This window comes from Haliotis asinina, chromosome 6 (assembly GCF_037392515.1).
Source record: "Haliotis asinina isolate JCU_RB_2024 chromosome 6, JCU_Hal_asi_v2, whole genome shotgun sequence".
NCBI lineage: Eukaryota > Metazoa > Mollusca > Gastropoda > Lepetellida > Haliotidae > Haliotis > Haliotis asinina.
Genome location: NC_090285.1, coordinates 62,393,672 through 62,417,976, shown reverse-complemented (window position 1 = coordinate 62,417,976; position 24,305 = coordinate 62,393,672). Strand labels below are relative to the sequence as shown.

The 24,305-nt window shown below is 39.6% G+C and overlaps 1 protein-coding gene across 1 annotated transcript in view; it reads right to left on the bottom strand.

The window, feature by feature from the left end:
• LOC137287594 (organic cation transporter protein-like) overlaps nt 1-22,126 on the bottom strand; it is a 28,056-nt gene extending 5,930 nt beyond the window's left edge. The window contains exons 1-9 of the mRNA XM_067819966.1: nt 21,804-22,126; nt 18,877-19,117; nt 16,505-16,608; nt 15,388-15,542; nt 10,764-10,929; nt 10,228-10,446; nt 8,610-8,836; nt 592-773; nt 200-351 (exon numbers count right to left, since the gene is read on the bottom strand). Of these exons, the coding sequence (XP_067676067.1) occupies nt 200-351; nt 592-773; nt 8,610-8,836; nt 10,228-10,446; nt 10,764-10,929; nt 15,388-15,542; nt 16,505-16,608; nt 18,877-19,117; nt 21,804-21,949 (1,592 nt within the window). The 5' untranslated portion in view covers nt 21,950-22,126. The remainder of the gene's footprint in view (nt 1-199; nt 352-591; nt 774-8,609; nt 8,837-10,227; nt 10,447-10,763; nt 10,930-15,387; nt 15,543-16,504; nt 16,609-18,876; nt 19,118-21,803) is intronic.
• Nucleotides 22,127-24,305: the final 2,179 nt, after the last annotated feature.

The window sequence follows — 24,305 nt, the reverse complement described above, 5'->3', positions numbered from 1 at the left end:
TGAACTCAAGGTTTCCTGGACCGCCGCCATATAGCTGGAATATTGCCGAGTGCGGCGTAAAACTAAACTCGCTCACTCACTCAAGGTCTCCTGTTAATATTTACTTAGCGTGATGATCATATTTACGTAAAGCAAAACTGTAACTTCTACATTTTGAATTTAAACTGGACAGGCATTACGTATTAGGTTCATTACTTACTTTCCGATCATCTCAGCTTCCTTAATGATTTCTGGTAGTTTTCTGTTCACCGTTTCCGGGAGGAGCAGAGCCAGAATAGCCGCCAGTATTGTGATTCCCCCGAATATCAGCATTGGAAGAATCTGACCGAACCGTCCTGATATGTACATCGTCTGAAGTGCAAGGTTATTCGTAAATATCAAATTTCATACGGTGATGGCAATCAAATTACGAAGTTCTGGCTTTGATATACCTTAACACGATAATACTGTAAAGTATGATGGTCCATCATTGTATCAGTAAACCAATAACGACAGTTCATGAGACATTTAAATGTTCCCAGCAGATTCTCTGTCATCTCTAGTCAAAATAAACATATGAAATGCATATCAAAAAGACGTTGCACAATTTACCAGGTCAGCAATATAGGGAGAGAGCAGACTCCCCACTCTGCAGCACACAGAACTCAATGACATGCCGAATGTCCTTGACGTGGTCGGCATCAGTTCAGCTGTGAAGGTGTAGACGGTACACATGGAAGCAGAGGCACACATGTTTCCGATGATGGCGAGGACATTGATGGCCCATTTCTCCGCTAACAGAGTAGAATCAATGGAGAGGAATTATTATAAATGTCAGATCGTCATTAATCCCGAATGAACATGGCTTCACTTTCCCAACGTGTGTAGTAATTCCAGTTCATATGAATAATGAAACAGACTACGAATGAGGGAAGAAAACGTGTACCCATGCTCTAGCATTTGCGTTTTCGAAATTTCGATATTTTCATCGAGGAAGTCCATCATTGTATACATACATGTTGTAACGCTAATGTCACAAGACATTTCCTTTGATATGCCAAGAACTGTCCTCCGCCTTGGTCATAGACTTGTACCGATAAATGATGTGACGATTACTCGATCCGCCGACATAATGAATCAATAAAAAGTGTTACATTGTCGTATATCCCGATACGATACCTCTAACTGGCCAGGATACATTGATGTTTAAAATTTTGGATATTGTCGAATCGCGATATCTGTTAAGGGGAAAGACTTACCGTTGTTTGGTCATTATTGAATTTGACGAAATACCTTTAAAAATGGTTTTAGTTTGGTGTTAAGGTTTTATAGTTGGTGAAAGAATCAACCGTAACGCCCTCCTCGGGTTTTGTATCGGATCGCATCTTCAGTGCACAAGACTTTGGCCTTGTATCATCGTGACTAAAATCTTAATATCGTTATATATCGTATGCCAATACCAGCACTAGTAACTATAGACATAGCAAACCTAATCAATGATCATGAAAAGGACAGGTATGTCGTGAGATAGTCATGTACAGAGTGGAACCATGTTATACTGAACCACAAAAGAAACGCCGTCGTCAAAACCAAATGCAAAATTTTCTTATAAGGTATGTTTTACAATGATTACCGTTTTGTTACCATGTTTTTCAATCCAGACTGACAGTTGTTAGCAGCACAAGTGTTCTTTTTTCTGATGGAAAAGCACTTCGAACAAACGCACCTGAACCCTGAAATCATTTTTGTCTTGGCACAATCTCCATACCACAGTTTGCAATAGATCATAGGAAGGATAGGATCATTTGGGCTACGGAGGGTAATTAATTATTTTAGGGCAATCTACCGACTGCCGGAGTGGTATTAGGTCATTAACAGCATCCAAGATCGTCCATGCAGTGGGCGACCTTTAGTAACACGAGGTTGAGAAAGACACATTGTGCACCGACATCTACAGAATTGCTTCCCAGAGTGACGGGAACAGACCAGACCAGATCCTAGTCCTATCCTCACAGTTCATCATTGCCCCAACCGACTGCAATGGGCACCTCAGCTTCAGTCGAGAACTATTTTTATCGTATTTATTCTGAGATTGTGTTTCGACAGTCGATAGAAGAGTGAGAGTATGATAAAGAGAACTCTTTTCCAATGAGCATATTGTTTAGAGAAACTCGTGGGGCGGTCAAGCATCATTGTGTGGGGTGCAATCGGTCTGAACCAATTAGTTGACTCAGGGATGTGCCAGAATCCTGGTTCAGGAATAGGAAATGACATGACAATTGCTCGCTATACTCACAAAGTGAAAAAAAACCCATTACACATCATTTTGGGTAAACGCTCGTGCCCGCACAGCCACATTGGACTTTCTAAGACAATACGACATCCAAATGCTACAATAGTCTGCGCTCGGTTCGGATGAGTCATCAGGCCATTTCCCAGTTTTGCCGTTTAGAGATATCTGCCCTTTGTGTCACGTGACCGCGAGCATGACAACACGTAACGACAGTTGTCAGCTTGACGTTCCATTTGTTTTGTCAACAGACGACATTGTTTAGTTTTGGTCTGCGATCATAATATTTGAAGAAAATATTAATAATGTTCTCATGCAAGATTGTACCACAGTTGAAGATGTATTTGAAAGATCGTAGTGTGACATTTACATGTTACATTACGAATTAATCACTTTGTGCGAGTGTGTGGCCAGCATGGGTTTGCAGGATGTTTCCGATGCAAGCTGCACATCCCAAACACACTCACGTCTGAACGTTAAGTCTGGCCCATTCCTTTTACATGGTTACTCTAACAGTTTGTCACAATGTCCGGAAATTAAAAAAAACAAGATGTATTCAATTAATTGGTGTCGTTCAGGCACGATTATGACGGAAGCTTCGGGCCTACAAATCTTTTCAAGACTATTGCTTGTTTGCTGACGGACATGTCAACAGTGTAGAGTATGTTGATGCTACCGACACAATTGAAATGTTTAAAGTGTCTGTGAAACCAGCGAAATGGGACAAGACCTGCTTGGACTGCTGTGGACAAAATGAATGTTGACATTAAGAGCGCTTACTGTCAATGTCCTGGAGGGTAAGTCAGCTAGTGGCCTTAACCACTGAGAAGATCTAAATCTCGTAATTATCCTTAAAATTAACGGATTGGTTATCTTTGAATCCATTAATGTATTACATACCATTAGAGCCAAATTCCCCAAACCCTTCTGTTTGCTTAAGAACCAACCAGTCCCAAACTCCTTGATCATGGCCAATATTTGTACATTCTAACACTTATGTGCACCTATTCATAATACTGTGAAACTAGTTAATGCAGAACGTTACATATGCAATAGCTTGTTAAAGTAACCCCTTTCCTTGAAAAAAGTATTATGTATATTATTTTCCCATATTTCAGAAAAACAATATGGGAACTGTAAATACATTAGGCCGCATTTCGTCATTTTACAATAAATTCTAGTTTTAAATAAATCACAAACACCACGACATAAATGGATATGTTTTTAATTTGCTGTCTGTATGACCAATCCATACTGTGTTGCAGCCATGAAGCGACACTTGTGAGCTTGGAACAGTGAGCTTGGACAGGAGAATTGCAATCCTCGATCAATGAGTGACTGATCAGTCAATCACTTGGACAGATGGCCAATTTTTCAGCTTCCCAGCAACAGGGTCGGATGACGTAAATAGTCCCTATTGCAGTTTACATTGAACATGTAGTTAAAACATGGAAATGTTAAGTACTAGTATTCATATAAAAGCTTTTGGAAAAGGTGCAATGAATGTATATCTGTCTGTAAAACAATACCCTCAATACGTACACTCCTTGGGATGACACTTCAAACTTGGAATCACGATTGAAAAGGATAATTCTCAATGTTCAGCGCCCGTTGCAACAAGAGTAAATTATATTATTTTGCAGATAAATCCTAATACTTGTGCCCTGGAAAGCCTCCTTGATCCCACTGACACACAGACTTTAGCAATGAAAATTAAGGACATGTGAGCACATTCCTCATTAATCAACAAGCGAGAGACCCTAGAGTTGCCCTCAGATACTGACATATCTCAGGTTATAATTGATAGGTATTGTTATGATGACATTTTGTACATGGAGCATGAAACAAAAGGGCAGAATGGAAATTCTACATAGTTAAAAGAAAAGGGCATGGTGACCACTTCAAATTTTAAATGTGTTTGTACCAGGGCAGACAACTTTGAAAAAAAAAATAACATTTATTGGTCAAACTTAGTGAAATGTATGCTCCGTTACAGTCTTGGCATTGCAAATAGCAATTTACCATCTTCTGTTGTGTGGGGTAGAAAGAAAGAAATCAAGTCCATAGAAATGTATAAACAGACTGAAAGAAGGATACATTACAAGAGGGTACCTCAACCCATGGTCCTCCGAGGGACCAATGAACAACGCATTTATCTTATCGGACACCTCAATGTTAATTCTGAACTTTTTGAAACATGGGTATCGGTTCGTACACTTCAGTTAACCTTTATGAACCAAACGATTTGAATCTTGCACCTTGCTTTTTTCCCGTATTGTCTTAGCAAACTCGCCGCGATGTAATTTCCCTTCTTAATATCCACAGTGACTACATTTAAACGTTTTGTTGAAATGTATTTATTGGAAAGAGAGTCAAATGATTTAGTAGTCATTGCTAGATTTTGCAGAAGACACAAGAACACCGGATTTAGAGTTATCCCCCTTCCATCGATTTCCATTTGCAAAACATCGCTAATGTCCGTGCATCATGCGTCATTTTATGTTATTCGAAATTGAAAAATGTAACTACCACCAAGTACCGAATGAGTGTCTATTCTCAGAGGGGGTATTCCAGTGCGCCTCGCCTGTACACGGGGTACGCTGAAAATAATAGAAGAGCGCTCAGCCAATCAGACACCGACAGTATGAGGTAAGATAATGTAAGTTACCATGTGTTAGCGAGTTGTTTTGACATTGATACTACCACCAAGTACCGAATGAGTGTCTATTCTCAGAGGGGGTATTCCAGTGCGCCTCGCCTGTACACGGGGTACGCTGAAAATAATAGAAGAGCGCTCAGCCAATCAGACACCGACAGTATGAGGTAAGATAATGTAAGTTACCATGTGTTAGCGAGTTGTTTTGACATTGATAAATGTCCAAATAACGAATTTATCTCGATGACCACCCTCACTAAATGGTCCAAATTTGGACTGAAAGAATACGACAATCAAACTGACGGCCAATTGCCTGTATCCCTTTTGTATTTGTGAAAGTACAATGTTTTGGTTCATACCATTGCTTTCAGCACAAAAAAGTTCGAACGGTTATAGATTGAAATAACGTGTTCATGCATATTAACGTAAACGATAGCTGAAACGACGATTTCTTTCATGGGTTGGAACAGTCACGTCACCTCGTGCAGACATTCCATCTTAGAAACGGTGCAATCAAACGTTCGGAATCCACACTGTCATTCATTGTGAAACATTTGTATATTAAGGAACTCTCAAATAACACACAACAACGTTAGTAACTGCTACTCTGTTAACATGAAACTTTCATCAACTTGGGATTACTCGAGGTTAGGTAAGCATGACCTGTACTGGAATGCACAAGCCTCGAAGACGAAAGTCGCACGAGACTAAGCGAGAGGTTTGTGTAGACTTGTCGATATTCTACATCAGGTAAACACATGGACACAACCGTAGTTAATGCGGGGACTGTTTATGGTACACAGCCACAGAAGTGCAACTTGTGGTCTAGAGGTTCCAGCATTTCTGTCGCTGACCCCTCTCTGGTCGAGGTCAACGCATCGGTCATGGTCGCCGCTTGGAAGTGTCATGGCGGACTGCGGAACCGGGCGAGGAAGCGAGTCGCTTCTTGGGTCGTTAGCATCAAGACAGGGCGAGTAGAAGATGGGAGAAGAGAAGGTGTGCTAGTTTATTCTGGATGGCTTGTCACATGCGGTCTTTGTTAGAATCGCCAACTCGCTGATAAACAGAGCGAGACAATAAATATACACTCTTGTGATCGGCGACGGCCATAATAGTTTGAGTGAAGTGACACCTCGACAACACTGTGACCCCATTAGTACGGATAGAGTGATCTTTGTGCACTGTGGATAGATTGCAACTCTTTTTAGTGATGGCATAGGTGTCTGGAGTGTATTGACTCCAATGGTAACGTTGCAAAACCAATTGCGTCGTCGTGTAGTGTTTGTTTGTTTAAAGTCACATCGGCAATATTTCAGCCATATCGTGACTAACACTAGTTCTGAATTCATAGTACATAAGAAATAAATATCAAATAAATGAATCTGGTATTTTTGCTCACAGTGAACCGCCCCAAAGGATTCATCAGTGTAATATTTAAGTTATTTTGTTCATATATGCTGGTATTGTGTATGTATATATATATTCATACAAAATAACATGTAACATATTTACCACACGCACACGCACACGCACACGCACACGCACACACAGAGTAACACTGTGTAGTAACATTGCGTTATTGTCATAACCATGTATTGACGTGCATTTCTATCATCTAAAGTCCTGCACAACCAAACATTTCTCAATTTAATTACCACATTTCATAATCCGCACCGTGCTGCTTTTGTTGTTTCTTGTGATGTTATCCATTGATCATTTTCTTGTCAGGATCCTGGGGTTCTGCAGCATTTAATCTGTGTATGTGCTTATGGCATCAAAACACAAATTTGTTTGTGTGCAGGCATCAGCAGTAGATTTGCTGTAGGTGTGATCACTTAGAGCTGTCATTGGACCAACAATGTCCATGTCAGTCTGAACCTTCACCTGTTGAATAATATTAACATACTTAGACCAAACGAATATTACCTCAGCGCATAGACACTCAGATTTATGTAAATTATCTCATTCAATCAATTAAAAATAGTTGGATGGGAGAACGCATTAATTACAAAGCAACATGCTGAAGTTATATTCTTTTACACATGCATGTATTTGATAGGTAGGACATTATCCTCTACAACTTCCTCTTTACACGAGATGTCTGAGGCCACTGGGTTTTCCTGTCTTTGTCGAGAGGGTGGCCTGGGCGGGCTTCAGGGGAGTGGCGGTTGCCGAGGCTGGGTCGGAGAAATCGAGAGTTTGTCCACGGCTCCCGGACAGGATGTGTAAAACTTCACACTAACACTAAAACGGCAGTTAAAACTTCTGCATAGGTACACAATTTTGCATCCACTTATAGATCTATGACTCAGGTTGTTGATTAATGATTGTTCGGGAAATGAATCATGTGCACTGACGATAAATTTACAGTTTTCAATTTCACTTGAAGGAAACATATACTCACCTACGAAGTGTTTGGAATAAATATTGGTGTGCCTCATGATGCTTTTGACATCAAATTCCTCTCGACCACAGGTCCTTGTCCACCCCAGACATTTCTCCGCTTGGCTCTTCAGCTTCAGAAAAGGAATAAAAAATACGTTTTCCGTGTCTAGGCGATCCTTGTACCTATTCTCAGACTTAGAGAAGTCACAGCCACAGGATCGTCGGCTTCTCTCGGTGTACACGTCAGAAAGTGTCCGTTGCACGATCAAACAAGTTACACGCTTTGACAGCCGATTGTTTTGACAGTTTCACCACGGTCAACGTGATTTTGCAAAGGGACATCATTCTAAACGAACGTATTTTACGAAACTGAAAAATGGCCTATTGAACGCCTTTGGTACGAGATTAACATGCAAAGGTGACTGAGTGACTTCCAGACAGGGCCGACAACTGGGGCTTGACACAAGCCTTTCTATTACTGACCCAAGTGACTGTTATTTTCATCAGTCCTCTAATTCACCTCTAATACTTTCGTCAAAACCCACACAATACAGCATTTGGGGTGCCCTTCTGGTAATATTTTGAGTGATTTTGTTTGTGTGAACTCTAAACATGATTCCCGAAAATGTGTTGACCATAACTGTAAAGTTTGACCTCAATCCTACATTTTGATTGTTTAATATTACAGTAAATTAACGCGTGTGTTTTAAGAATCCTTTCTTTTGTGGTTCAGTATATTTTGACGCAATGAATATAAGTCCTTTGTGTGTTTGGTTGCCGACATTTCACTTGTATCAACTGATATAATTAATTAATCATGATGTAATTAAATGTTCAGGTTTTCACCAAGATGTCCTTGGGTTGCTTTGTAACATTTTGACAATGCACGAAACGATTTCCATGTCCGTCTATCTGACTCCATTATAAATATGTCTGTGTAATCAGCTCTTTCACAGTGTTCCGGTCATAGTCGATCCCGATCCTAATCCAGTGGTTTACATCATGACAGAGCATGGGCTTATGAATTACTCTGAGTGCGTGATGCTTTCGGGTTTTTGCGAAATTAAGTATATCCTGCACCAGCGGTGGCAACCGACAAAGATTTATGAAACTAGGAACGTATGGTACCAGTCAAAATAGGGTATAAAATTTTCAAACGTTATGTGTTGAAAGCTTGAATGTTGTAAGCTTGATTGAACACCTTCTGGGCGTATGTCCTTCTTAAGTATTTAGTTTCAATAGTTCCCATTTCATTCATAAACACACTTGGATTTTTTAGTGGCAAAACATGATACGTACGTGTATCAGCAACTAGTACAGGAATCAAAGGAAGAATGCAAGCTGCTCCTGTTAGTGACAGAGATATACACAGGAGCTTCTTGCGACCAACACGATCCATTAGGAAAAAACATGAGATGTATGCAGCAGCCTCAGCGACGACGAACAAGAAGAAGTTGAGGTAGATGTTTCCAGATAGGTTAGTAACGTTCATGCTGAGGCCGTAGAAACCCATTCCAACTGCAAACCTTAAAGAGGTATCAAATTACCTTTTGCTCTGTTTCCCCCTTCCAAAATCGAGTGAGTTAAGCTTTTGAATCACATCGGCAATATTTCAGCCAGATCGTGACTAACACAAGCTATAATTTCATAATAAATGAAGCTACACTATAATAGCATGTCCACGAACGACATTAAAACAATTCGTTTATCACAGATTTCAAATAACTAGTAGTGAGTGACTGACATTGGCAATATTTCAGCCATACCGTGACTAAATCAAGTTATAGTTTTGTAATATAGTTACAAGTGAATTATAAACATCGGTCAACGAAGGATAGTGAAACAACTAAATTATCACAGATACAAATTTAAAAATAGTAATCAAATCTAAAACAGTTTAACTACTGGTGACGATACAATATAAAACCAGGTTGTAGCTCCCCAACAACTGGAGGACCCTCATCATACTAGGGACCATGGGGACTCAAGTGCCTGGACTACCTGCATGGACCCTAGTTGGATTTGCGCCATCCCTTCAGCCACCATTCAAATTGTAAGAAAATTTATCAATGATTTAGAAGCACAAAATACCACGTTTAAACAATCTGGTATGTTTACACTTCCTTTCTTATTTGGGACTTAGGTGTTTTAAAACTAGTAATTAACTCTAAAACATGTTAACTATAGATGGCAATGCAATATAAAAACAGGCTATATATTACCAGCAACTGAAATTGTACGGGACGATGGGGAGCCTTTCAAGAGAAATTAGAACATGTTAAGGAAAGAAAAAAACATTAAGATTGCAAACGGTATTTTATGTTAACTAGTTCCTTTGAAATTCAAAACTCTAAAAAGGGACGTTGTGTGATAGTCTTTAACTAAGTATTATTACTTACACTGTAAAGTTTTTTTCATTACTTTATTGCTAACCTCATTTCTAGTCCCGTGATGGTATTGTTTGAATATTACTATGACACCAAGGTTATTCATTTACGTACTGACTCGTGAAGGCCCCAGGGTAGAATAGGCCTTCAGCAACCCATGGTTGCCATAAAAGGCAACTATGCTTGTCATAAGAGGCAACTAACAGGATCGGGTGGTCAGGCTGGCTGACTTGGTTGACACATGTCATCGGTTCCCAATTGCACAGATCGATGATCATGTTGTTGATCAATGGATTGTCTGGTCCAGACTCGAGTATCTACAGACCGCCGCCATATAGCCGGAATATTGCTGAGTGCAGTCTCTCACTCACTCACTCACTCATTTACGTACTAACGAAGCACATTTTATTTTTGTTGTTGTACTTGCAGATGTAACTGACTTCCGCAAACTAAATTGGTACTACTCTTTAAAAACAGGTTTTCTATCAAAGACGAACTTAACCAAACCAAAATGGGAACTGAACTCGTACCAGTTATAGCAGATGATGATCATCCGCCGCATCATCACAGGAGACTTCAGAAGTTTCCAGAATGGTTCTTGCTTTACCTCTTCCTTATCGATATCGACCTCATTAAGATCATCAGTATACATCGGTACTTTGTTCCTCTTCGCAATGTTTGCAACAACTCTTTTCGCTTCCTCCCTTCTGCCATGTTTCAGAAGCCATCTCGGAGATTCTGGGATAAAACTGTGATGAACAGATATGAACATGATTTTCGTGGCTAAATGGTTTCCCTCTACAGATAACAATATTCAAGACGTAAGGAAATGTGTGTTTCCATAATAGTTCATAAATGGTATTATTGCATAAATGTATATTAAAATTGCATGTTTCAAATTGGTGAATATGCTTGTACTATCACAAAGTAAGTTAATCAGAAACTGGAGGATATCACGGACAAGTTAACGTTCCATTTCATAGTAAGTTCTATAATTTTCGTACACTTTTGGTATTATACAATTTTTGATATATACAAACAAACAACATCGAATTCCAGTACTTACTACAAATAAGCAAAGACAACTGTTGGGACACTGACAATCAGCTGCCGAGTCTTCCAGTCCCGGACGAGATAGGCTGTAAGAGCTGACACCACGTTCCCCGCGCTCCAGAACAGGTTCATGGCTACCCCTGCCCACACACGCTTAGAGGGGCCGACTATCTCCATGCCTGATCCAACATACACATATGTTGTAATCGCAAACTGTGTAGATTACATACATACCCGTTAAAGGTAGATTAGAGCTATTTGGCGGCGTTAAAACGTTTGCAACAGACAATCCAGTGAGTGATATAAAGATTCACAATTCACAGATCTAGGCCACCCGATGCTTTTAGTCACATTTTACAGAAGAAAATCAAAGATTCTAGCTGGCATATGTTATTTTATCTTTTTGCTGCCGCTGTAATTTGAACCACAATTCGCTTTATTTAATATTTGGCATGTAAACCAGAATTATGCAATGAGCGTGCTACTTGCAAATACCACATCGTCCTCTGTTGGGTACCTATGCACGATGGAATTTCTGGCAAAAACAATGGCTGATATTCCACTGCTCAGGCAATGCTGATTTCTCAGTCTATACTCCTGTTACATGTACATTCGTAACCTCGAACATTTTATAACCGACCACACCCATGCAAACAATGACCATGCCATCCTTTGGAACATCAACATCCGGGTAACCAACCGATCAAGACACGAGATTAGGAAACCATAAACCATAAAAATGCTGCGGGAGGTGTTTGAGATTTCTAAACAGTCGTGTCGTGTCGTGGATTGTAGTTTTGGAGTGGTTCCAACAGAATGTAGCTTATACCAGTTACAGATTACTATACCCTTTTATATATAAGGGGAACTCTCCCTAGTTCTCCACATACCATATAATTTCGGGTAGAGTAGGGTAAACCTATAGTTAATTTACAAAATCTCTAATGAATATTTTCCGCAACTTGTATATTGTACTATGCCATATCTCATAGCCATAAAGCAAGATCGGTGAAATCATAACCACAATGCTAACTGAAAGATTTTTTATTGCTTTATTGACTTTTCGGTTTCTTTTTTTTTCAATCCAAAATAAATGTAATCAACTGCAATGTCAATCAAAGTGTGTCCATAATAGAACTTGAGCTTACAGTGTTTTGCTTAACTGTTCCCAAATATAAGTATCTTTGTTTTATCTATCTAGATGTATCTATACATCTTTATGCCACATGATACAATATGTATTGGAAGAGTTAAAGTAATTAAATACATAGATTCAAATTGGAAGTTAGGAAGACTCACAGATGTACATCCAACAATAGTAAGGAATTCGTTCAGGTTATTTATGAATGAACAGAACAAAAGAGGGAGAAGGTTTTCACCTCAGCGTACGCCAGAGTAGCAGGGGAAGTAATCCGACGTGTTGTTGTATGATAGAACACGCGATTTGAATCACAAAAAGAGTTAAACATATACCATCAATTCCATTGCTGGGCAGCTTATGCCAGAGCTTAATCCATGCATTATCAAACGCTTTCGAGAAGTCTTTAAAGGCACAAACAGTTTTCTTTCACTGGAAATTGGAAATTTCACTAGTACACGTAGTGTGTTAAGTGAAATTAGAATTTCATTAGTAAACATATTGGTATCTTCATCATGATATCCGGAAGTAGGCCATATTTAAAGCTAGCGAAGTCTCGCAATGCGAGATCTCGCTAGGCGAATTCATTACATAGATGTTAACAGTTGATGAGTGGGTATACCTAAAACCCGCCTGTGCAAGGGTTAATACATTATCCATCTCAAGAAAAATGTTCACCCTTACCTTGTATGCCTCTGAATACTGATATTCCCGTGTACATGGGCCCGACAGGCCTGGGAACATTGCGTTTTGGTTAACTTGTTACCAAAAATAATTCCTTTGTTGCCTGTGATCATTAATAGTTTGGGGAGAGCTTAGAAGAGTCCCCACACTGAAGGATGACCAGTCTTGTCATTTGTTAAATATAAATTCAAAGGTTTGGAGGATTTATGTGTCAAGCCTTGATTTAAGAAGGTTTAATTTCGTATTTTCTTCCTCTCTTTACAACGAAGACCAGTTTGCAGACTATAAGTCTTACTCAACAAAGTCATAGTGCTCTGTATGACCAGTAGCAGGCGACCTCTCATGATCGCAATGGAAAATGGAGGTTTTTCTCTTGTGTTTTCACCAACCTGGAAACCGGTGGCCATAAAGACCCTGCCCTTCTTGCTAAGGGACCCATGCGTAATCCTCATTCTGAGGTAGGTGGTACGGAAGTTCTAGACCAAAGTCCAATACAGAGGATGCTCCCTCGTGTCTTGTAAGGTGGTGAGGGGAATGTCCATCAGAGACATGCCCTCTCTGGACATAGGGAACAGAGGGGGACACCCAAACGAAATACATGACCCATCAAACAGTCCTAACGGAATATTACTAGGCCCAAGAGAATGATACACTGAAATCCATCCACCCAAAGCACGGCTATAAGCAGATCCCGTCGTCACCTGCACGAGATGACGGAAGGATAGAGCATTTAAGAGCAGGGAAATCTCAGAATGAGAGTCAGATGAGAAGGTTCACCTGCGAAATAGGAGTGGCCCCGTTGGGCCTACGACTTAAAACAGCTCAGTTGGATCCGGAGAGATGTGTCTGGAAGACAGTGCATGGTTTGTCACAACACACAGAGTGATACCTTAGGGTGGCGTAGTCACACCCAAAGAGTATGGAGATAGCTATGTACATTTTTATGGCAGCCACCAATGTTCCCGCTCCCACAGGCTTCAGACGTATGGAGACTATAGTCCATGGGAGCATTATTCCGAAGAATGCCCTAATCGTTGCGGGAAGGATTGCAAACATCATTTGGCCCGCACACTAACCAGTTGTGGGAAACTCTAGACACTTCGGAATTATTCTGGATATTTTAATAATGATTCTGCACATGACTCCCGAGATAGGCAAACTTCTACGATGTGCAATCCTCTACGTAATGAGGAATGGAAGAATTCAGGAAGCCTCTCATCGTCGTTAATCTGACGTGACTGGTACGTACTGGATCAAGATGCAGCGTCCACGGAATATTTGTCAACAGTGAAGTGTGGGTCTGGCACATAATGGCAAATCGTCTTTCAGACATTGCAACCCTGACAACGGCAGACCATACCCCATCCCTTATTCCACAACACTTTTGAATCCCGTGCTGTGGTTGATGTCCCCCACCCCCGACGCGATATTTCTGCATTATTAATAAACGTTTTTAATCATGTCGCCATTCATGATCTGCATTGCCAACCATAAACTAAAGTCATGATTATCAACAGTATTTCTTGCTCTGTATCAGTGGATGATGTGATATCACTGTAAGTGGGCGGCACAAAATATTTTGTGCTGTCTGATCCACTGTAATCTGTGAAAGTGATTATGCTTTAGCCATGACCTAATAGTTGCTTGAAGGGGCAAAAAGAACCCGTCAGTCTGCTAGATACCTGGACTGTTTGTATGTTGAACGCAAGATTGTCACCGGACCCATGTATGTCAGGCCTGTGTATGTCAGGCCTGTGTATGTCAGGCCTGTGTATGCATCTAACGTGGGTAAAAGATAACAATGACCTAAACACATTCATTGGTAATTAAGTGTTGATGACTTTCTTCAGGCAAGTATTAACAAAACTTGAGGAATACATAAAGTTTCTAAGATTCTTAAAGTTTCTAAGATTCAAAAAGTTTCTAAGATACAGGAGCGGAAACAGACCCCCGCCCCGGGCCTTTGAAGTCCAGAATACAAGGTAAGATTAGGTCTGTTGTTTTATTTACTTGTGAACAGTTTACCAACAGAGCTGAATATCTTAATTGGTAGATATGCGATAATACTAAAGACCATGGGGACTTACAGTACGTTCTCTTCCTGCATTGATCCTAACTGGATTTACACCATCCTTTCAGATGTTAGGACATTGTGAGTGAGGGATGAGTGAATATTTAACGTCACATCGGCAATGTTTCAGCCATATCGTGACGGGAACATGAAGGGGCGTGTATGAAATGGAATGCATTTATATTATGACAACCCCCCGGACGGAAGCAAGTACCATATCACGAAGATAACATTAAAACTATCGTGGAAAGTTAAAACTAATTGCACTACTTGGAAAATACGATATAAAGGCAGGCTGTAGATCGCCTAGATCAGAAGGTAGATCACCATACTAGGGACCATGTTCCTTTGGAACCTACATGGACCGTAGCTGGATTTACACCATCCCTCCAGCTGCTGGCGATTGTAAGAAATATTAGCTAAAGTTGAACCAACAAGAATGCTACGTTTACAAATCCTGGTTTAAACTGACTTTGAAAATTTTGGGGCTTACGTACCCTCTCGAGAGGACAATAATTTTACAATGCTTCAACCCTCTCTGTGGGAACAGTCACTAACAATACAAGTGGATAATCTAGACTACCAATTATAAAACCATATCTATTTACAAACTATATATGGATAATTCATTTAACAAATCTATTTCTTTAACAAATCAATGATTACAGGATAAGTAAGATTATTAAGGTCCTTTCCTGACCTAAGTGACTTATTATTAGCTTACCAAATGCGTTATTGACATACCAAATACGAAACACACGAGATACTGGCCAACGGCACAGACGTTGATAGCGCAAGCAAGGAAAAGGACAACCGGGACTGAGTTGGACCATACTAGGCAGATGCTGAGGAGCACCAGTATGAACATGTTAGAGATAATAACCGGTCGTCTTCCAAACCTGGAAGAAGAATGAATGAATAAACGAACGAACGAGTGAATGATAATTTCTTCCTACAATTAGATACGATAGAGGCAGTCCCATTCATCTGAACATTTCAAGAACATCGTATTAAGAGTATCGTGTACTTCAAGTGAGATGGAGAGCGTTTTTCCGTATTTCTACCTGATCAATTAAGTCCGATTCGAGCCGTCCAATATCATATATATATCTTAATTGGGGGTTGAATCATAAGGTTATTTTAGTTGAAACTGATTTTGAACCTCTTGTCACAATCTGTTGTTAAAACCGATGACATTTCAGCTTCAATACGCCACTGTCCTTCCACTCCATAAACACTTAGATATGACAAATACATTACGTGGATTCCACCATACATGGCTTACACCCAAGTTCAAAACGTTTGTAAGAAATGGCTCAGGAATGGACATAACATTGTCTAATCGCATATGGCAAATAACGGTAAACTGTGCAGCTAATTTATGGAATTATACCGAACCGAATTTTAATCAAACCGTCTTCAAATTTCACTCTGGCTTTGAGTAATGGTCATAATGCATGGTCAACGATGATAGAAAGAACTGACATACGAACGTGTTACAACATTCATAGGGCGTGTATGTCTGAAAACATGTTTTGATCACAGGATTCCACATGGTCAGATCGTAACTTGTACATTTTTAAAAGAGTTTTTTTTCTAATTGATTAGTCTCTGTCCTTGTCTTTGGCAGCAATGTATGGCGGTGCGACGACACTTACGATGGTATGAAACACAGAAACCTTGCAGTGAAGCATTACCTATGTCTAATGATTCGTGTGATCAAAGATTCATACAGTGGATGCATTCAGCCATGCCATCGTGCATTTGGACTGTCATTACTTTACAGATAGATGACTGTGATGTTACGAAATAGCAGAATGCTTCTGTATTACCTCTAATAAAGATTACATAAGTCACTCACATGTCTGACAACGGCCCGCAGATGAGACTGCCAACCAAATGTCCAAGCATACCCATCATCTTGGCATGGCTCACGTAGGACTTTTTCTCGCAGACAAAATTCATCTGTAAACATTTAGTCCAATTGATCATATAGCTGAAGAAACCGTTTCGTCATTGGGAACTTTCCTACCAAATCACCTATGATATACACAAAACACAGCAGTGAGTCTGGTTCAGTACGATCAGGCGTGCACACCTGCTAACACGTTAGGGTGAAATATTTTCCAAAAGTCACGTCATCTCAGGAATTCCGGTATTGTTCCTGGTTGCTGGCTTAAACGCACAATTGAACCTATTTATAAGAAGAAAGGTGACTCTATAGTTGTTTTGGAAAACTATTTACTAATATATTAAATATAAGACTTTCTCATAACAAGCATGATAAAGTTCATACTACTCCTATCTGCAGACGCCACTGACCTCGTAACTTCAAGTAACAGCCCAACTGATCTACAACTGTCCCTAAACCCTCTCCATGACTATTGTTCTCAGTGGAAGTTGAATGTCAATCTGTCTAAAACCAAAATAGTTGTCTTTGGAAAAAACTCTAATAAGAATAAATTATGTTTTATTTATGGCCGGATGGGGACAGCCTCGTTGAGACCGCCGATAGCTAGACTATATTTGCCATCAAGTTCCATCGAAATGGAAGGTGTGCAACAGCAATATAACTTTACTGGAAAATGCAACTTAAGCAATGTTTTCCTAAGCAATCTTGAAAAAACTCGTAATTTGAATCTACCTCTAGATTGTTTGATATCAGATTTCGATACTATGATAGTCCACGTATGATTCAGAAATATTGGGTTTTGAATGTCTATCGATAATAGAGTAAAACACATTTAAAATTTCTAAAATATGCTTGTGGTCTTTAAATTGTATTGTGCAAACAGTGATATCGGTTTGAACGTTCCATGCTAGTTTTAATTCTCATTTTGATATTCTAGTTGTTTTACTGTCCTTTCTCGACAGGTTTGCATAATATACATATACCCCATTTCAGTGTTGATGTTCTCATCACGATATGGCTGAAATATTGCCGATGTGGCGTTAAATACTAACTCACTCATCGTATTCTCATGTGCCACCGTATGTGGGTCTTTAGAGAATAAAAATGTTCTGTTCTCTTCTGACAGAGATACAACACAAACACCTGCCAAATTAAAGGTGGGTGTATTGTTCCATATTTAGATATATGCATACATCCACAACTCTCCTATGGGCCATACAGTCAACTTCCCTTTCATATCGAGTAAATATCCAGCCTTTTATGTTTACATTTCACAACGTTTGAGGTACGATCGAATGTGATCAGGGTTTCAAAGAGCGTCATGCCACTCTTGCTCAGAAATTGCTTGATCAACGTAACAACGTTCAGTCTCAGTAAAGCAAAGTGACAGTGGCAAAACATGTCCAATGCAACTACCTATTTTTACTATTCCATACGTTCCCAAATTATTTCAGGGGGACAAATGACGAGATTTAGCATATGTTTATCATGGGTGCCAGTGTTTACTTTACCGCGATCACCTGGTACAATCACCATTTCATAGCGATTCATAAACGCATGCACAGTCATCATATCACATGATGACAATCACTGGATCTTTTTACAAAGAACATCATACAGCTGTAATACTGTTGACACAAATATCTGCACCTCCTACGGTTACAATTGTGACACCGACTTTGCTTTCCGCAGACATTTCTCATAAACTCATATAATGTTTTTGTTTCTAGATTTAATTACAATTTTTGTTTGTTATAGCACGTAATCTATATTATGGTGGTCTGTAATAATAACTTAATATTTACCGTCACATCGGCAATATTGTAACCATATCGTGACGAGAACAATTCATTTAATCAATTAATAAAATGAAAACATTTTGAAGAGTTGTACCTGTCGACAAGGGAAATTAAAAATACAAGACTATCACAGATGTTAACATAAAACTAGATTGTAAAATTAAACCTTTGTAATTAGAGAAGACAACACAGTATATAACACGGGCTATAGATCGCCTACAACTGAAGATAGATCACCATACTAGGGGCCATGAAGACTTACAGTACTTTTGCTACCTGCATGGACCCTAGCTGGATTTTACACCATCCCTTCAGCCGCTGGTGATTGTAAGACAATGTAACCAAAATTTAAAATAACAAATATACTACGTTTAAAAACTTGGTTCGTGAAAAGTGGTTTTACGTATCCGGTCAGGGGGACAATAATTCATGTCAGCAACAGGACATGTTTCAAGCAAGCCAGCAAACCTGACCACCCCATCCCGTTAGTCGTTAGTATTTGGTTAGCAGTTTACAACTTACCGTCTCTGAAATCGTGGATACGAACTGCGATTGATCGTATACCCAGTCCTTACAAGGCTCTGTGACATTTCGTGAAGATGACCACATATTGGAGACATTGGTTTGCTGATACAGTTGGCAGCGGGAATACTTCCCACCGCCATAGTAACCAGACACCAGGGGGATCGACTGATTTACGAGTTGTTCGTGAACGCTGTTCTGAATCTCGTAGGAGTCATTGGCAAATCCTGGAATAGCGCACCTGAAGTTGACAATATAAGAGAATAAAGTGTGTGCAGTAAACATTAGCATGTGAAAAATCAAATTCTTACACATGTAAATAAATATGTGGAATTAGATATTAGAAACCTTGAACTTTCTTTTGGAACAGACAGAACAGACAGAATCATTTATTGTCATGCACTGTCATGAACAAATGGTGCAATGAATTATATAGACGTAATTCTATGGTCACTTTTAATGTTATGTTCGGTCACTGGGTTTCAGTGGCAGACTATTTGTGATTGCAAGTGGTGGGTAAATCTAAAGCAGTCATGAGCGGTTGCAGGGACGATGTAAATAAATGTAGGGCCCATGCAGGTAGCAACGTGATGACGTGATGACGTGATGAAGCTGATAAAGAAGTGTTAACCGAAAACCTGTGCCCTCGACTCACAGCAAACGTCTCTTCTTCTAAACAACATAGACATTCCTTTCCCTGTTATCAAGTCTGCTCTTGTCACAGTTACTGAAGAAGTCCAGAAATAGACCTACGTCCAATCTCTCATTCGGTTCAAAACTTATTGAAAAGGCTGTATGTGGGAGACTCAGTGATCACCTAAACAAACGCAAAGTCGCTAAGACTCACTTCAGTCAGCCTATCGCAGCAACCAGAATGAGACAGTCGTGAATAACTTGAAACGCTCTATTGATAACGGTCAACTCGGCCTTCACACTCTTCTTCATCTCTGCTGAGCAGTTCACACTGTAGACCACAAAAGACTTCTCAAACGCTTACAGTCAGACTTCTACGTTGATGGCATAGCTCTATGCTGGTTCAGTTCTTATATGTTCTCCCAGCAGTACTGATAGAAGATCGTTATTCTAATCCAGCTCATCTATTTTGTGGTGTCCCTCAAGGATCGGTTTCAGGCCCGGTCTAGTTCGGTCTTTACATCAAAGATCTTGGGAATATCAATTAAGCCCACCATGGTGATTTCCATCAATTTGCGGATGATTCCCAGGTGTACAAATGTTGTACGGCCATTTTGTTTTGAGGAGGGCCTGGCCTGTGTGTGACGTCATCGATGTTTGACTGTTGAATCCCCACCATTATAGATGAGTCTCCCCTTCCGGACCAGGTGTGTATGTGTGACCTTTAGGTTGACCTGTCAGTGTATATCTGAATTATCACACAGTTCATTCATTCCTAGGTGTGGTGAAATGAGGACCCATGTGACTTCATAACCATCCTGCTTCAATATTAGAGGACATACATTCTGTCTTCAATAATATTATGATATGCGTTTGCAGACTCCAAACCTTACAATATCGACCTGTGAGGAAACCAAGAGCTGGATGTTTGACAACATGCTGAAACTGAACAGTTCATTATACTGGGTCCCGCATAATGTTGCTCTCAGTGCGCATTGAATGCTCTTGGTTATGATGGGCAAAATATTCCATTCTCACAGAAAGTAAGAGATCTTGGTGTCATCCTTGACTCCGATCTCTCGTTCGATGATCACATATCTCATCTCTCTAGGATCTGTTTTGCAGTTCTACGCAATATCAGTTCCATTAGGCAATACCTGACTATAGATTCGGCAAAACCTCTCACCTCATCCCACGTAATGATCCGACTGGATTACATAATGCCCTCCTAGCCGAAGCAAACAAATCACAAATCCACAGACTTCAACGGATTCAAAATGCTGCTGCATGTGCCGTGACTAGACTAGACGTTCGACCATATCCCTCCCATCCTTCAGTCTCTTCACTGTCAGTCTCCAGTCTGGAAGCGTTCCTACTGATCTCTCTAATCTGCTTATGCCATACGAATCAGCTAGACCATACGTTCAGGTATCAACTCCATGTATTAAGACCAGCTATTAATTACGCCTGATTGGTTTCTCAGTCCAGACTTAAAAAGGTAATTATGAGACATTTTCCTATAAACATGTAAACTAAAGGATATGTTTTTGAAAGACAAGCACCCTGTAGTTTGTATCAGTTTGCACCCAGTCTGTATACTGAAAATGGACATTGTCATTAATAAGTTAAATACAATTCAGGCGCCTTTTCCGACCAGGTATGGCGTGTTGATGTATTTTGCCCTGGGTCCATACAGGGGAAGAGCTATTACAATTTCCCAGTCTTAGTGCCCAGTGCGGTTGAGATGAGTGAGTGAGTGAGTGAGTTTAGTTATACGCCGCACTCAGCAATATTCCAGTTTTATGGCGGGGGCCTGTAAATAATCGAGTCTGGACCAGACAATCCAGTGATCAACAACATGAACATCGATCTGCGCATTTGGAAACTGATGACATGTGTCAACCATGTCTGACCATCCGATCCCGCTAGTCGCCTTTTATGACAAGCATAGTCGCCTTTTGTGGCAAGCATGGGTCACTAAAGGCCTATTTAGTCCGGTTGTAGTAATTACATATACACTGCATATTATACACGTAATTAGACACTACATTGGATTGCAGTTAAAAATGAACCCAAGGCCTACACACCTTGATGAGTTATATCAATACAAGCAGATCAAACGACCTTTCCGATATGTAACGTGGTAACAAAAGCATAAGTCAATACATTTTCAATTATGTCCATGTGACAAAATTGCTTTACGATATACACGTACCCACTTTTAATAAATAGCTGTTTTCAGCGTGATGCTTTGAGCTTGAAGCATTTTAAAACGGTTTATGAAATAAGCATACCTATGTTCAGGAACAGCATACAGAAAGACAACTGCCTGTATGACCTGTAGAGACTGTGGTATTGATGGTAGAGACAGAAGGAGATACAACCATTTCTGGTACGGGCCAAACTCCCCCAGTTGTCTCAACACGTCGTCAAAGTTCATTTCCAGGAAACCGCTAACCTCTTGCCGAGACCACCAACTGAGAACTGAAGGGAATTGCAATTATCGGTTGACCCAAAGGTTTAAACGTGCTGAGGATTAATGAACTGCGAAACATCTGTTTAAACTGTGTGGCAAAGTGGCTACAGCGATTCTGTTATTTCACTCTTCAAATCACTTGGATCTATATGCAACAACGAAGCAAAAAGTTTAAATGGATTGCCCCACTTTACACATCACAAAGGCAATGGCATTTGCATAGTACAGATAGCTGATAACCATTTGTTGAAGCCTTGCTATCCAGCTGTTATTCCACTTGAATAATATGTGTCTCGTATGATCTATCGTAAGTCCGTTTTGCCATGAAACAACCACCACCTGGGACAAAGTAATGAGAGAACCTTGCAGTCGATATCCAGTTAGTTACCAGGCAACATTAAAGTAATGGATTTAACATGGAGGAAACGTACAAAGTTTCACAAATATTTCATGACAGTATATGTTATTACTGGAAATATCACTACCTTAAACAGTCACACTGATAACGAGCATCGGACATAATCCGGGACCAGTATCTCTAAAGCTAACAAACCAAGGTACAGTACGTTTATCTGCATTGTATCTTTTTTTATCCCCTGGTTAGATCTCATTGTAGATGCAAGACCACAACTCCAAAAACTCGCATCGACAGGGATTTATTGAAACAGTTTTTGATAGTCGTTGACAGTTATCATTGACCAAACCATCGATGAGGTTTAAGAAACTAAAAGAAACAAAATGATTCTTTCAGCTAATGCATTAATTTAAGAATTTAAATTTAGGCCTTCTGAATGTTCAAACATAGGTTTTCAAGACTATCAAATAAAACACTTCAAAATTACATACAACGCTTGAATATTGACAAACAATGCATTTCAGTAACATGCTTCAATAAAAGTTTTGTATCAAATTACACAGTTAATAATGGTCACAATATTCCAAATGATAATGCCTACAATATATGCTATTCAAATGTCATATAATGTATACAATATCTGATGAAACGCACTCACATTTGTGTTGCCCTACGGAGAGGTTTACAGACAGCAAAGTGACCATGTGGGTAGCACCGGGAATCAGTTTTGCATTAAGTTTTTATGCAAGGGTTAGGTGATGTCATCATAAATATTGAAAGCGAGGCTATGCGTTTATTGATTAAATTTGCAAAATATCTTGGCATTACGCTGGATTAGAAAACTAGCACCTAGGATCAGAAGTCAAGTGTGCTAACCACTAGGCCACCATACAATACGTTCATACATTCCTGGTTTAACAATCTGAACATTACTGTACATAAAATGTGTATTTCACAGCAAAAATAACCTGGTTTCCGCAGTGCGGAAACCTGATGGAAAGTGGACTGAAACTTAAGTTTCCACCAAGAATCCAGTGAGTTTCCGTTCTTTTACACTGAGTTTCCGCAATGACGGAAACTGTCAATTACCCACTTTCTAAGGGTTTCCGCACGGTATCCGTTACCCATGCTCCAACAAGTTTCCGTTGAGTTTCAGTTAAGTTAGAGATCCATCAGGTTTCCGCAGGGTTTCAGTCACCAAGACTCCATCAGGTTTCCGCAGAGTTTCAGTTACCAAGACTCCATCAGGTTTCCGCAGAGTTTCTGTTGCCAGAAAACTTTCCACAGCATTTCATTTACTCGGGTTCACAGGAGTCATTCAATGTGTGTCATTGCATATAACATTCTTGTTACTCCTGGTTGGCAAAGACAATATAAGGAGTTTGTGTACAATCATCACGTATACATAAAGAAAAACAAAAGATACAATAAGATTCACTGTTTTATTTTCAGACAAATATGGATCAAACATATATCTAATAAATAATAAAAAGACATAGCACTAGATAACAGATCAATATTTGTCACTTATGACAAAAATATTTCTAAAAACATGCTATAACAGTTGCATCCCTTGACTCCTCCTGCACCTCCTCACGCTGACACAGAAAAACACACCCCAGTCAGTCAATGCTAAACATATAATAACACACACCATGCAATACAATACAACAATGAAATAAAATGCAATAAAGAACTTAGGTTACATTGAAAGTACAAAAAATGTATTTAAAGTAAATAAAGGTCTCTTGGAAAATAGATAAAAATTAAGATTGAATAAAATTGTATTAATTGAAATACAATCAGAATATCAAAACTATTAAAGTTTTACATTGAGAATAATTCAAATTTAATTGATCACAGATAAAATTACGTTCATGTGATCGATTAACTATTTACTAGCCCACTTGGGCATCCTTGAGCGGATATCATTGTGGTTGGATGCCGCATCCTGGTCTTCATGTT